The sequence below is a fragment of the Sus scrofa genome, chromosome 15 (assembly GCF_000003025.6).
Source record: "Sus scrofa isolate TJ Tabasco breed Duroc chromosome 15, Sscrofa11.1, whole genome shotgun sequence".
NCBI lineage: Eukaryota > Metazoa > Chordata > Mammalia > Artiodactyla > Suidae > Sus > Sus scrofa.
The window spans coordinates 34,841,578-34,857,686 of record NC_010457.5 but is presented as its reverse complement, the minus strand read 5'-3'; the positions used below and the strand labels follow the sequence as shown (position 1 = coordinate 34,857,686).

The 16,109-nt window shown below is 37.8% G+C and overlaps 1 protein-coding gene across 1 annotated transcript in view; it reads left to right on the top strand.

Annotated features, from left to right (window-relative positions):
- Window positions 1–16,109, top strand: part of CSMD1 (CUB and Sushi multiple domains 1) — a 1,882,041-nt gene that overhangs the window by 1,386,076 nt on the left and 479,856 nt on the right. Inside the window, 1 exon segment of the mRNA XM_021075826.1 lies at window positions 14,021–14,142. Coding sequence (XP_020931485.1) covers window positions 14,021–14,142 — 122 coding nt within the window.

Below are 16,109 nucleotides of genomic sequence, written 5' to 3'. Positions count from 1 at the left end.
TCACTCTACTTGCTTCTAATACCTGATTCATCAACTAAGGAAGAGCTGAAACTTTTCTTTAAGAGGAGCCTTTATGACTATTTCTGTAAAGATAGCGTTAGCTGGCTAAAATGTAGGGGGAAATGGATAACATGAAACATAATGATATTTCAAATGCTACCCAAAACAGACCACAGGAATGCTTACTTAGCTATCAGTAAATTCCAGACAAAAAGTGCAATTTTTCCAGTTTATTTTGCACAGAATACATGTATGTAAGACAAGAACACCATGGTTTGGGTTTTCCTGATTCAGTCTGAGCCTCCAAAGAAGCCCTTATATTGATCATCTCAGCCGCACATTCTAAACTCAACCATCTATCAAATGCAACAAAATGCCTCTGGTCTGAGCTTTGTACATGTTATGAGATTTCAGATCAGTCAATTAGGGAGGGAATGATTCTCAAGGTCCCTGTCTCCATGAAGGGTCTCTAACTCTTAAGTAATTATCATGCCTTCTCCACAGAAGGAATATCTGATGGAGGCATTTGATAAATTGCAGTGAATCAGGAGTGATCTTTCACATCTGGACACTGGGTCCTTAGCCAATGCTTACATTAGCTAATTAGCTTTGAGGATGGGGTACATTACCTTTTCTTCCTGTCACCACACAGATGAATGGTTGCCATAGCTCAGTAATTATACAAGTGATTTTGTTTAAAATTATACTGACTTCATTTAGGGATATGAAAACAATCATGGTTTTTCACAGGGTAAAAATATTATGAACTGTTTGAAACTGTAAGTATCTAACTGCAGTAGCTTTTAAAAATAGGCTAACAAAAAAAAAAAAAAGAAGAGGATATACTTTTATTTTTTTAAGTAAAATATTCCAGCTGGCATTTCATTCCATCAACATTTATGAAGGATATTTAGATAGAAATTCCTTTAATGCTAATGCACTTTGATCTGTAGAATTAATATTTTTAGTTGCTCACTGAGTTGAAAGGGCACATAAGAAATGTGAAGTATTTTTTGCAATTGTAGCTGAGGTTACAATGGAAGCCAATTAGAGCCATCGAGGGTCACCAAATAAAGTTATTATTATCTTGGTATTCCAGGTCAGGTTAGCTCAGAATTACCCTTAACTTATTAACTTGTCACTTACCAAGAACTTTACAGCTTATTCTTCCCTACTCATATTTTCTGTCCATACAGAAATGACCTTTTAAATAGTAGTGAAAAGACCATTTGTACCTGATAGATGACTTCACTTTACCAGATTAAAGGTTCAGAGCCAATTTTAACATTATATTTTAATAGTGATTATTATATCAGGTCACTGTGAGTGCAGAGATTTAAAGAAACATACATATTTTTAAGGAAAAAAAGTGTTCCTTGTCATAAATATACAAACACTCAGAACTCATAGGATTTACTCTCTTAACTTTCACATCAGTGTTAATTGTGTTTCTCATGTTGTACATTATACCCCACTAATTATTTGTGCTATAACTGAAAGTTTGTACCCTTTAACTACCTTCCTCCAACCACCCCCCCACACACTATCCCTTGCCCCTTTGTAACCACAAATCTTATCTCTATTTCTGGGAGTTTGTTCATTTGTTTTTGAAGTATAATTGACCTGAAACACAAGGTTAGTTCCTCTTATGCAACATAGTGATTCAGTGTTTTTACACATTACAAAACAGTCACTACAATAAGGCTAGTTACAGTCTTTCCCTATACAAAGTTATTAAAGTATTACTGACTATATTCCCTATGCTGTGACTCATTTTGTGACTAGAACTTTGTTCCTCTTAATTTCTCACACTTTTAATTTTTATTTTAATTCCAATGAATTTGGAGAACTTTCTGTTTTGCTTCTAGACATCTAATGATTTATACTGTTTATTTGAATGTCACTTGGGAGAAAAACGTATTTTCCTTTATTTTTATTAAGTTATTGGAAATAACAAAGCCATGTATTTTTATACAAATTCTACTGACACAAATGACCAGAAACCTGATGTGAATTTGTTGTTAACTATGATTGTAGAACACGTCTGGGAAGTTTCTGACAGCTTCCTTGCATTTGTTTTCCTTCTACCTGGAACACTTCTCACAGTTGTCCTTGCATCTCTCCATCCTACACCCTTCATCAAATTTTCATCCAAATCCTTCCATGTTCATTCCTCTTCAGTTATTTTTTGAACCCTGATGCTGCATTTATGTAAAGCTTGAATATTTCCTGCCAGCAGTTGTTTAACTGCCTGAAGAAGGCAAGGAAATTTTTTGAAATTATTTATTTTATATTATTGATTATTATTTTTTATTACTCAATGAATTTGTTACATTTATAGTTGTACAATGATCGTCACAATCCAATTTTATAGGATTTCCATCCCACAAACCCAGCACATCCCCCCACCCCCCAACCTGTCTCCTTTGGAAACCATCAGTTTTTCAAAGTCTGTGAGCCGCTATCTGTTCTGAAAAGAAGTTCATTGTGTCCATTTTTCAGACTCCACATGTCAGTGATAGCATTTGATGTTGGTGTCTCATTGTCTGAGTGACTTCACTTCGCATGATAATTTCTAGGTCCATCCATGTTGCTAAAAATGCCGGTAGTCTGTTCCTTTTAATGGCTGAGTACTATTCCATCGTGTGTATGTACCACCTCTTCTTGATCCACTCCTCTGTCAATGGACATTTAGGTTGTTTCCAGGTCTTGGCTATTGAAAATGGTGCTGCAGTGACTACTGGAGTACATGTGTCTTTTTGAGTCATGGTTTTCTCTGGATAGATGCCCAGGAGTGGGATTGCTAGATCAAATGGTAGTTCTATTTTTAGTTTTCTGAGGACTCTCCATCCTGTTTTCCCCAGTGGTTGCACCAATTTACCATCCCACCAACAGTGTAACAGGGTTCCTTTTTCTCCACACCCTTTCCAGCACTTATTGTGTGTAGACTTTTGGATGATGGCCATTCTGGCTGGTGGAAGGTGGTACCTCAGAGTGGTTTTGATTTGCATTTCTCTAAGAATGAGTGATGTTGAACATCGTTTCATGTGCTTTTTAGCCATCTGTATGTCTTCTTTGGAGAATTGTCTGTTTAGGTGTTGTGCCCATTTTTTGATGGGGTTGTTTGTCTTTTTGGTATTGAGTGGTAGGAGGTGTTTATAAATTTTGGAGATGAATCCCTTGTCAGTGGATTCACTTGCAAAGATTTTCTCCCATTCTGAGGGTTGTCTTTTCATTTTGTTTAGGGTTTCCTTTGCTATGCAGAAACTTTTAAGTTTGATTAAGTCCCATTTGTTTATTTTTGTTTTTATTGTCAATACTCTAATAGGTGGATCTGAGAAGATGTTGCTGTCATTTATGTCAGAGAGGGTTTGGCCTATGTTTTCCTCTAGGAGTTTGATAGTGTCTGGTCTTATATCTATGTCTTTAATCCATTTGGAGTTAATTTTTGTGTATGGTGTTAGGGAATGTTCTAATTGCATTCTTTTCCATGAGGCTGTCCAGTTTTCCCACTTATTGAACAAGCTGTCCTTTCTCCATTGTATATTCTTGCCTCCTCTGTCATAGATTAGTTGGCTGTAGGTGCGAGGGTTTAATTCTGGACTTTCTATCCTGTTCCACTGATCTATATATCTGTCTTTGTGCCAGTACCATATGGTTTTGATGAATGTTGCTTTGTAGTATAGTCTGAAGTCTGGGAGCCTGATTCCTCCAGCTCCATTTTTCTTTTTCAGGATGTCTTTGGCTATTCTGGGTCTTTTGTGCTTCCAAACAAACTTTAAAATATTTTGTTCAAGTTGTGTGAAAAATATCCTTGATAATTTGATAGGGATTGCATTGACTCTGTAGATTGCCTTATGTAGTATAGTCATTTTGATAATATTGGCTCTTCCAATCCAAGAGCATGGTATGTCTTTACATCTATTTGTGTCATCTTTGATATCTTTCATCAGTGTCTTATAGTTTTCAGAGTAAAGTCTTTTGTATCTTTAGGTGGGTTTATTCCTAGGTATTTTATTCTTTTGGATATGATGGTTAATGGGATTGCTTCCCTAATTTCTCTTTCTGATCTTTCATTGGTAGTATACAGAAATGCCTTTGATTTCCGTGTATTAATTTTGTATCCTGTGACTTTGCCAAAACATTGATCAGTTCTAACAGTTTTCTGGTAGAGTCTTTAGAATTCTGTAAGTATAGTATCATGTCACCTGAGAGTAGTGATAGTTTTACTTCTTCCTTTCCAATTTGATCCCTTTGATTTCTTTTACTTCTCTGATTGCTGTGGCTAGGACTTCCAAAACTATGTTGAAGAGTAGTGGCAAGAACAGACATCCTTGTCTTGTTCTTGATCTCAGCAGGGGGAATTCCTTCAGCTTTTCACCATTGAGAATGATGTTAACTACAAGTTTGTCATATATGGCCTTTATTATGTTGAGATAAGTTCCCGTTATGCCCACTTTCTGAAGGTTTTTTGTCAGAAATGGTGTTGGATTTTGTCAAAGGCTTTTTCTGTGTCTATTGAGAGGATCACATGGTTTTTATTCTTCAGTTTGTTAATGTGGTATATCACACTGATGGAGTTGCAGATATTGAAGAATCCTTGCATCCCTGGGATAAATCTCACTTGACCATGATGTACAATCCTTTTAATGTATTGTTGGATGCGGTTTGCTAGTATTTTGTTGAGGATTTTTTTAAATTTATTTATTTTTTTTTATTTTCCCACTGTACAGCAAGGGGGTCAGGTTATCCTTACATGTATACATTACATTTTTCCCCCAGCCTTTCTTCTGTTGCAACATGAGTATCTAGACAAAGTTCTCAATGCTATTCAGCAGGATCTCCTTGTAAATCTATTCTAAGTTGTATCTGATAAGCCCAAGCTCCTGATCCCACAAATGAACATCTCCTTAGAAAAGAAAATCATGGACTTGGAGAAGAGACTTGTTGAGGATTTTTGAATTGATGTTCATCAGTGAAATTGGCCTGTAATTTTCTTTTTTTTATGGTATCTTTGTCTGCTTTTGGTATCAAGGTGATGGTGGCCTCATAGAATGAATTTGGGAGTGTTCCTTCCACTGCAATTTTTTGGAATAGTTTCAGAAGGAGATGTGTTAGCTCTTCTCTAAATGTTTGATAGAAATCACCTGTGAAGCCATCTGGTCCTGGACTTTTGTTTGTTGGAAGTTTTTAAATCACAGTTTCAATTTCAGTACTTGTGATGGTCCATTCGTCTTTTCTATTTCATCTTGGTTTAGTCTTTGAAGATTGTACTTTTCTAAGAATTTGTCCATTTCTTCTAGGTTTTCCATTTTATTGGCATATAGTTGCATATAGTAGTCTCTTATGATCCTTTGTATTTCTGTGATGTCCATTGTTACTTCTCCTTTTTCATTTCTAATTTTATTGATTTGAGTCCTCCCTCTTTTTTTCTTGATAAGTCTGGCTAAGGGTTTATCAATTTTGCTGATCTTTTCAAAGAACCAGCTTTTCGTTCATTGATCTTTTCTATGGTTTTCTTCATTTCTCTTTCATTGATTTCTGCTTTGATCTTTATGATTTCTTTCCTTCTACTAAGTTTAGGTCTTGTCTGTTCTTCTCTCTCAAGCTGCTTTAGATGTAAAATTAGCTTGTTTATTTGAGCTTTTTCTTGTTTCCTGAGGTGGGCTTGTATTGGTATAAATGTTCCTCTTAGAACAGCTTTTGCTGCATTCCATAAGTTTTGGAGTGTCATATCTTTGTTGTCACTTGCTTCTAGGTATTTTTTACTTTCATCTTTGATTTCTTCAGTGATCCATTGGTTGTTTAGTAACATGTTGTTTAGTCTCCATATGTTTGTGTTTTTTGCAGTTTTTTTATTGTTGTTGATTTCCAGTCATATAGAGTTGGGGTAGGTAAAGATGCTTGATATAATTTCAAATTTCTTCAAGTTACTAAGGATTGATTTCTATCCCAGTATGTGATCAGTCTTAGAGAACGTTCCATGTGCACTTGAGAAGAATGTGTATTCTGTTGCTTTTGGATGGAATGTCCTATAGATATCTATTAAGTCCATCTTGTCTAATGCTTCATTCAGGGCCTGTGTTTCCTATTGATTTTCTGTCTGGATGATCTGTCCATGGATGTAAGTGGGGTGTTAAAATCCCCTACTCTTATTGTGTTATTGTCAGTTTGTCCTTTTAAGGTTATTAGCTGTTGCCTTATATATTGTGGTGAACCTGTCTTGGGTGCATAGATATTTAAAATTGTTATTCTTCTTCTTGGAGTGATCTTTTGATCATTAGGTAGTGACCTTCCTTGTCCCTTAAAATATTCTTCATTTTAAAGTCTATTTTGTCTGACATGAGTCTTGCTACTCTAGCTTTCTTTTGATTTCTGTTTGCATGGAATATTTTCTTCCATCCTCTCACTTTCAATTTGTATGTGTCCCTAGAAGTGAAGTGGGTCTCTTGAAGACAGCATATATATAGGTCTTGTATTTGTATCAATTCAGCCAGTCTATGTCTTTTGGTTGGGCCGTTTATTCCATTAACATTTAAGGTAATTATTGATGTGTATGTTCTCATTGCCATTTTATTAATTGCTTTGGATTTGTTTTTGTTGCTCTTTTTTCTTCCCTTCTTCTCTTGTTCTCTACTCTTATGGCTTGATGACTACCTTTAGTGTTGTATTTGAGTTGATTTTTGTTATTTGTTTCTGTATCAATTATAGATTTTTGGTTTGCAGTTATTCTGAAGTTTTTATATAAGAGTCTGAAGTTTTTATATATGAGATTGTTTTAAGTTGTTGGTCTCTGAACTGCAAGTGCATCTCCAGTGTCCCGCACTTCTACGCACCTCTTCTCATGATTTCTGATTTTGATGGTATAATTGTGCATGGATGATTTCGTATCTTTACTGTATATATACCTTTACTGGTGAGCCTTGTCATTTGCAGTATTTTTGTTTCTGGTTGTAGCCTTTCCCTTCTGCCTAGAGAAGTTCCTTTAGTATTTGTTATAAAGCCAGTTTAGTGTTGCTGAATTCTCTTAGCTTTTGCTTATCTGTGAGGGTTTTGATTTCTCCTTCAAATCTGAATGAGAGCCTTGCTGGGTAAAGTAATCTTAGTTGGAGGTTTTTTCCTTTCATCACGTGAAGTAGATCATGCCACTCCCTTCTGGCCTGCAGAGTTTCTGCTGAAAAATCTGCTGATAACCTGGTTCCCTTGTATGTTATTTGTTTCTTTTCCCTAGCTGCTTTCAAGATTTTCTCTTTGTCTTTAATTTTGGTCAGTTCAATTAATATGTTCCTCAGGGTATTCCTCCTTGGGTTTATTTTATATGGTACTGTTGCACTTCCTGGATTTGAGTGAGTGGTTCCTTTCCCATGTTAGGAAAGTTTTTGGCTGTTATCTCTTCGCATATTTTTTCTGTCCCTTTCTCTCTCTCCTCTCCTTCTGGCACCCCTATAATATGGATGTTGGTGCATTTAACATTGTCCCAGAGTTCTCTGAGGCTCTCTTCATTTGTTTTCAATCTTTTTTCTCTTTTCTGTTCCGCATCTGTGATTTCCACTAATCTGTCCTCCACCTCACTTATTTGTTCTTCTGCCTTCTGTATTCTGATGTTGGCTGCTTCTAATGAACTTTTTATTCCAGTATTATATTTTGTATCTCTTTTTGCTTAAGTTTTATATCTTGTATCTCTTTGCTCAGTGTTTCCTGTAAGTTATCCATCTTTGCCTCCAGTTTATTTCCAATGTCTTACATCATCTTCAGCATCAACAGTCTAAAGTCTTTTTCCTGGAGGCTGAGAATCTCCTCATCACAGCTGTTTTTCTGTTTTTTTTTTTTTTTTCTTTCTCCCTCATCTGAGTTATCCTTCTCTGTCTTTTCATTTGTATAGGTTTTTGGTGTGGTGACCTTTTTACAGATAATAGAATTATAGCCTCTCTTACTTCTGGTGTCTGCCCCCCTTGTGGCTGAAGTTGGTACAGGGGCTTGCTGTAGGCTTCCCAATGGGAGGGACTGATGCCTGCCTACTGGTAGGTGGAGCTGATTCTTATCCCTCTGGTGGGTGGGGCTTTGTCTCTGGATGAGATTAGAGGTGGCTATGTGCCTGGGGGGTTTTTAGGCAGTCTGTTTACTGTTGGGTGGGGTTGTGATCCCACTTGGATTGTTGTTTGGCCTGGGGCTTCTCAGTGCTGATAGGCAGGGCCAGATTTTCCCAAAATGACCACTCCAGAGAAATGCACATTGATGAAGATTTCCAAGAGCTTTGCCTCCAACGTCGTTACCCCACAACAAGCCACATTCACCCGTTTTCCCAGAAGGTCCTTCAAGAACTGCAGTCAGATCCAACCCAGATTCCTATGGAGACTTTGCTTTGCCCTGGGACCAAGTCCCTGTGCGTCTTTTAAGAATGGAGTCTCGGAGTTCCCTTCGTGGCACAGTTGTTAATGAATCCAACTAGGAACCATGAGGTTTCAGGTTCGGTCCCTGCCCTTGCTCAGTGGGTTAACGATCTGGTGTTGCCGTTAGCTGTGGTGTAGGTTGCAGACGCAGCTCGGATCCCACGTTGCTGTGGTTCTGGTGTAGGCCGGTGGCTACAGCTCTGATTAGACCCCTAGCCTGGGAACCTCCATATGCTGTGGGAGCGGCCCAAGAAATGGCAAAAAGACTGAAAAAAAAAAAAAAAAAAGAATGGAGTCTCCATTTCCCCCAGTCCCATGGAGCTCCTGCACACAAGCCCCACTGGCTTTCAATGCCAGATGCTCTGGGGGCTCTTTCTCTCAGTGCCAGATCCCTATGTGTGGGGGTTTGATGTGCTGCTCAGAACTTTCACTCCTGTAGGTGAGTCTCTGTGAACCAGTTAGTTTCCAATCTGTGGGGCTTCCCACCTGGGAGATATGGGGTTGCTTGTATCGTGTAATCACCCCTCCTACCTTTTAATGTGGCCTCGTCTTTGTCTTCTGGAGTAAGATATCTTTTTGAAAGTTTCCAGTCCATTTGGTTGAAGACTGCTCAGTATTTGCTTGTAAATTTTGTTGTTTTTAGGAGAGAAGTTGAGCTCCAGTCCTTCTATTCCAACATCTTAATCCTGTCCCACAAGGAACTTAATTTTGTTCTCTCTCTACTGCATCCTCTATGCCTGAAACATGCCCAACTCTTAATAACTGTTTACTCTGTATTTCTTTACTACATATGCTATGGTTATCAGACAATGAGCTAAACGCTTTACTTGTCTTCTTTCCTTCAATCCTTAGAGCAATCATAGGCGAAGTTATTACTATATTAAATGGATACACTGAGGGGCCTAAAATGAAATAATTTAAGACAAGATGTCCAGTAACTTCATAAATCAGGCTTATGACTCAGGTGTGATTAGGAAAAGCAAGATCTTAATCTCTGACATACTTTCTCCATTTAGGTTGACAGTCTGTATGTAGAGATAGAATCTGTGGTTGATAAAAATGCTTTCTTGTAAATCATACAAGAAATAGGCTATCCAACATAATTTGCAGTTTGCTTTAAAAAGTTTCATATGTGAGTCCAGATACGCTATTAATTTGTTTAGTCTATTAGAATATTCTTCTCTTCAATTAATTTAATTAAGTAGTTACTATCGAACGGTAGATTCCTGGAACTGGTTTTACATAAATAGATAAATTACTACTTCAAATCACATAAGATAAATTATGTGAAACAAGTATGTTTTATACTTCAGTGATTAAATGGATAAATGGCACATATTGGCATTCAAAATTGTTTAGTTCTCTTCTCCCTTTTCACTTTCCTTCTTGATATGTAGTCAGTGATCATTTTGTGAATTCTAGTTTTATTTTAAAAACATATAAGACATAAGCAAAAATTGAGTTTACAAATTTAGAACACTGTCACCTGAGTAATAATAGCTGTACAATAATTAGGCCATGGTCATTGTCAAAGAACATGAAGTAAACATTATTATTAAAGTTAAGTATAAATTACTTTACATCATGTGTTATATTTCCAAAAAGATTTTGACAATGGGGAAAGCCTTGGCAGGACCAGAAAGTGGTATTCAATTCTAATATGTAAACATGTGTGTATACATTTCAATTATGGGAATGTATTTAAATCTTGCTATAAAAACTTGTTTGACATTAGTATATTGTAATTACCCAATTTTTTGCTTAATTAAATACTTTGTTGACTAATTGGATATGGGTTTAGTACAGAAGCATCTGTTTGGGAAGTAGTCCCTGTTTCCAATGGTGAGATTGCTCATCTAATCAGAGCAGATCACCAAGCATTGTACATATCTCTGAAGCTACACAGCCCTTCCTGGGAAGGAGTGAGGGGCTAGCAGTGTCTCCACTGGGAGGACAGGCAAAGCAAGAAAGCTGAGTCAGGTCATTCCCAGGTCATCAGTCAAGTCTGTATTCAGTTACAGCAGAAACAGCGCTTGCAAGCGCATCCATGTGGTTTGTAGATAAGCTAAGGCCACTCACCCTCCTTTTGCAAAAGAGTCTGTGTGCATTGCCTGGGTGCCCCCACGGTCCACTCTCTCCTCCTCACCACCCTATCTGAACTTGACCCCCCTAGGTCATCCCCATGGCTCTCTGGCCTGTGACCTCTCTTCCTGGATTCAGTGGAGCCCTAGTCCTGGAGCATCTCTGTCTCCAGGGCTGTTCTGTGTTCTTCTCTAGCTCTTCCTCTTCTTCCCAAAGATTGGGTGTTTGAGAAAAGTAACATAAAGTAGACATGAAAGAAATTAACCTTCTGATACTTGAAATTGACAGAGGAAAAAGATGGGGGAGTGAGGGACGAAGAAATTGCAGCTCAACATGCCCCTTCCTGCCACAGAACCACAGAATAGAGAGAAAAACCCAGGTGATAGATTATCTGCTGGAGATGTATAAGATAATGCCCAGTCTGTACTTCCGCCAACGTGTGGACTTGGATGGTGGCACACAGATCACAGTAACGCAAGATTGCAGTGTTCTTATCTGATAGTGACTCTGCATGTAAATGGTTAAACTTTGAGTAGTCACCCAGAGACACTCTGAGAATTATCTGTGACCAGTAGGGAAGGTTTGGTTTAAGAAAGTAGTACCTAAAATCATAAATGGTGGGATGACAGTAGGAGCGTCACCTGATGGTGAGGCAGAGGATTGAAACAGGTATGGTATAGAAAGGCAATGACTGAGGTGCCAGCTAGAACTTCCAATGCTTTCTTAATAAAGAAGATTAAATATTTATAGTTACGTTGTATTATTTAAGGTCTACTCAAAAACCATAGCAACAAGTGTTTGTGGGGATAAGTATTAAATGCTAGCAGTCATTCTAATTGTCCAGATTATACAGTGAGGAAATCAAAACAAAACAAAAAATCCCTGCCCTGAATATTCCCATATATTTCATTCCAGCTGATTATTTTGTTGACCTGTTTAAAAGTATGGATAAAAAAATAGTTTAAAAATTTATTAGAAAAAAATGCACTGCAAAAACAGGGACATAGCTCTCAGAAAAAAGGAAGAAGTATTTTATGTATTAATTTGATGACTTCGGTGAGAAATGTCTCTGAGGGGCCTGGATTCATAACTTGTTCTATGTGAACACAGTAGCCTGTATGCATAAAATGTAGACAATGTGCCTGTTTCCTATGAATATTTTACTAATAGTTATCTCACTAAAAATATATTCACTAAAATCCTTTCTCCCCAAGCAGTGGGTAAGATGAATTTCATGAAGAGCTGGTAACCAATTTTAATGAGTCAAGTCGGAGGTCAAGCTTCAAAGCAGGCAACTGGGAAACAAGGCCATTGATGGGCTGTCAGATTTGGTGAACTTTCCAGCAGAGTGACAGCTGGGGCTAATGATGGGATGAGTACAAATTGTCAGTGGGAATGTAAGGCATTAGTTCCTCACTGCACACATTCTTTAGATGTGTTTTTTCAAAGTTTGAAATGCTTAAAATGGCACGTTGATAGTTCAAAATTAGCAGATATTTATTGAGTAGCATTGTGTTTCTATCAGCTACTCAGTATGAAATTTCTCAGAGAACATGTAAGGTAAAGGTATGACTCAAATTTTATTGATAACTTTTCTTCTAAGGTTTTTATATTACTATTTTTTTTTTTTTGTCTTTTTAGGGCCACACCCACAGCATATGGATGTTCCCAGGCTAAGGGTTGAATCAGAGCTACAGCTGCAGGCCTATGCCATAGTCACAGTAACTTGGGATCCAAGCCACAGTCTGCTACCTACACCACAGCTCATGGCAACACCAATCTTTAACCCACTGATCGAGGCCAGGGATCAAACCCATGTCCTCATGGATACTAGTCAGGTTCGTTACCACTGAGCCACGTTGGGAACCCCTAAAATTTTTTAATTAATACTGGTAATATTAGAGTGCCTTGAGAAGATTTCAGATCTGAAGTTCATGGTCCTCTTGAGAACATGTTCCTAAAAGCAGGCTCATGGAAGAGTGGCATAGTCAATGCAGGTGTACGTGCATGTGGGTGCTGCTCTGTTAGATGACCTTTGGAGCTAAGATGCATTTACTGGGTTTTGAAAACCAGGTCGCATTTTATCCACATTTATTAAGTGTTGTTCATTTGGAAAGCAAATGCCAGTATTTTAAAAGTTAACTTTCATGTTTTTGTTAATTAATGTATAGTAGGCTAATTCTTGGCTAATTATTTTCCTAGTAAGCATCAAGTAACTGAAATGTCTAAAGTCATCTTCTCACATTTTTTTGTGTCAATAAGTATAGACATTGGCTATGAATATACAGATAAACAAGGGAAGGATGCTTCTCCAAGGTCAAGGGATACACAGCCTTGAAGGAAAGACATCTGTAAATTGGCAATGACAATGAAGAAGTATTATTAGGAATAGGCATAGTTTATATTATTGTGGTATCAATAGAAATAGGAAAGAGAAATGTATATTCCTGGAAAGTAGTTAGGAATTTCCCACTTAAATGGTTTCTTCTGACTCCCCCACAAGGTGGCCCTTGGGAGTCAGAATCCTATTCTATTTAGTGCTGTTTAAATGAATGTCCTAGAATAATACCAGATCTGCAGTGGGCACTCTGCCAACAAAAGGAAGGAGGGGGTAGGAGGGAAGGGTTAGAATTAAAAGCCAGCTCTTCACTGGAGGGCAATTTAATCAATTTGTGTGATATGATATCTTAGGAAAATGAACCAAAGCTTCTCTTATCTTAGTTCTCACTTGTGAACTTAGTTTTTCTGCTCTTTTTGAAACCCAGTTTAATCTAGGCTGCTATTTGATTTCCAAAAATTGTCTATTGATTAAAAAAAAAAAACTTCTTTCTTGAAGAGGAAGTCAATTGAAATATTTTTATATTCAACTCATAGTTATTTTTTGTTGGGTTATGTCATTTACTTGGTCTTTCAACTTTAAGGTATTTTCTTTTTCCCTTTAGAATCATCTTTTCTATTTTCTTTCTTTGCACTTTCAATTATATCTTAAGTTCCTATTTGCATTGTGTTATAAGGAAGTTGGTACAGTTTGTTATAGAACAGAATCTAATACTCAAAAGGAACTTGAAATATCATCTGTTCCACCACCCTCATTTAGAATGGAAAGGATGAAGCTGTAGGGGTTGGATTACTTATTCAAGGTCATGTACTGTAGGGCATGGTTGAGACTAACTCAGGTCTCCTGAATACCACTGCACTGTCTCATTGTGTCATATGCAACCAACTGTCTGTATAGACTCTTCCTGCGTTAGAATGGGGTTTGAAATGGACTGATTTGATTTGACATTGTCTGGGGTGCTATTGTAAACCAGGTTATTCTGTGAATGGTAATGCCTTGGGAAATGTAATAAAGAGTTTCAGTTAAATATTGTAGATACCAAGCAAGGGTCCTGAAGGCTGAACAAAATCCATGTGCCCACCTGAGTTCACAAACTGCTTTTTCTCAAAACTGCTGAGAAAAAAGCTACCTTGAAGTTCCAAGTGCACCTTATGTCTTCATCACACAGATGAAATTCTGTAGAAAATAACTCATCTTTATGTATTTGTAGCTAGAACATGTGGATCAAATCTGCGTGGACCCAGTGGCATCATCACCTCCCCTAATTACCCGGTTCAGTATGAAGACAATGCACACTGTGTGTGGGTCATCACCACCATCGATCCAGACAAGGTAAGGCTCTCATCGTCCACCTCTGCATCCCTGACAAGCTGACACTCTGCCTGACCAACTGTTTACCATAAACAATCTGATAAATGTCATATATGATCACATTTTGCTGTTTGAATTAAAAATCTGCTGCATTGCTTGTCTACCTACCCACATTAGTTGGAAAGCCAGTCTTGAATTTAGTTATAAACTGAGTATTTTTAGTGTTTTTGCCTCCTATGGTTCTGTGGGTTATGTTTGTGTCTTTTCCCATAGTTTTATTGCTATGTAATAGCTGGCGTATAACATTGTATTAGTTTAAGGTATACAACATAATGCCTTGCTGTGTATTTATGTTGCAAAATGATTGCCACAATAGGTTTAGTTAATATCCATCACTTCACATAGTTACAGTTATTTTTTCTTATGATGAGAAATTTGAATATCTACTCAGCAAGACTTGACTGATGGTGGAATGTGGGGAGGGAAGAGGAGGGAGCAACAGACAGGTGGTTTGCTTCTCATGCTTAACATTATGTCCATGTGGCTTCAACTACAGGTGCCATGAGGGCACAGGAAGAGGAGGAATAAAGAGCAGCTTGGGAGTGGGTGGTGCAGCCCTGACCAGAGTGGGTGCAGGATCCAGCCTTTCTGGGGAGTCCTGGTGAACCTGCTGTCCTAACAATTATCAACAATGCCTTTCTTTATTCTCCTAATTATTCCAGTTTGGAAAAACAGATTCTAAGTTTCCCCTACTTTGAACCAGGGAAAGGGCTTCAGAAGCCATTCTTTTATGGGAAGAGACCATGAGTTAGGCTTTAGGTGTAGTGAGAGGGATGGCTGCTGTATATCCAGGTGGGTGTCACTGTTCAGGTGCAGTTTGGAATTCACAGGTGTGTCCTCAGCTGCTGAAGCCTGGAATATGTGTGACACCACACAGAGAACACGAGTCCTGCTGCTGGCATTATTTTACTCTCAGGACCATGAACAATAGTGATCTTGCATGTAGAAGTGACACATAGAGTTTTAAAATACTTAAGTCTTGTAGGATGAAGTAGAGTTCCAACAGGGAATATAGTTGTTGCAAGCTAAATCTTCAGGGGATTTGGTCAATTATCTTCCAATATTCCAAAAAAAGTTCATTTAAATCCAGATTACATATGAATAATCATAAGTACCTTCCCGTTGAAAGATATGCCTCTGTATCTGTGTTTCTCTCTTTTTCCTTTTGTCAACTGAAGATAAGCACAACCTGAAAGTTGAGAATTAGTTATATTTAGCAGACATATTAAGGACTTAAGCCCAGGAAACAGCCTCTCAGACAGCTTTGAGGGACTGCCATGAAGAGGTAAGGGAGGAGACAGGATATAAAGGAATTTTTGCAAAATGAAACAAGACAAAAAGGTAGTCAAACATTAAAAGATTGATGTTAATGAAAGAAAACTAGACAACTCAAGTTAATGAATCTAGCACTTCTCAATGTCTGGGAAGACGCAGAAATCTTGGATCACTGAAATCATTCCTTTGATGTACACACTAACTGTCTAGGGCCGGTGCCCTGCTTTTCTCCATCCTGGGTCCCGTCAGGGTATAGTGGCTGATGGCTTGATGGCCACAACATCCTTTGTGTACTGATATGGCAGGTGACATTCTTTGTGCACACTATACATACTGAAATAATTGAAATCTCTATGCAGATAAAGGAAGTTTAGAGTTCCCATTGTCTAAACCTTTTACTTGGCAGAGAGGAAGCTGAGATACAAGGAAGGTAAATTACTCGCCTAAGAATGCACAGCCGTGTCCTCTTATTCCAAGATAAAAAACATGTGTGCTCTTTGCACCGCACTGCGATAACGCTTCATTAGCTTTCTTTCTCCCGAAAGAAGAATTCTTTCTTTTGTAGCTATCTATTCCATTATCACTTTGATGAGAACCATAAGGAAATGAAATAATAGGTTATTCAGTGCATCAATAGGATGTTCTTGGCTGTA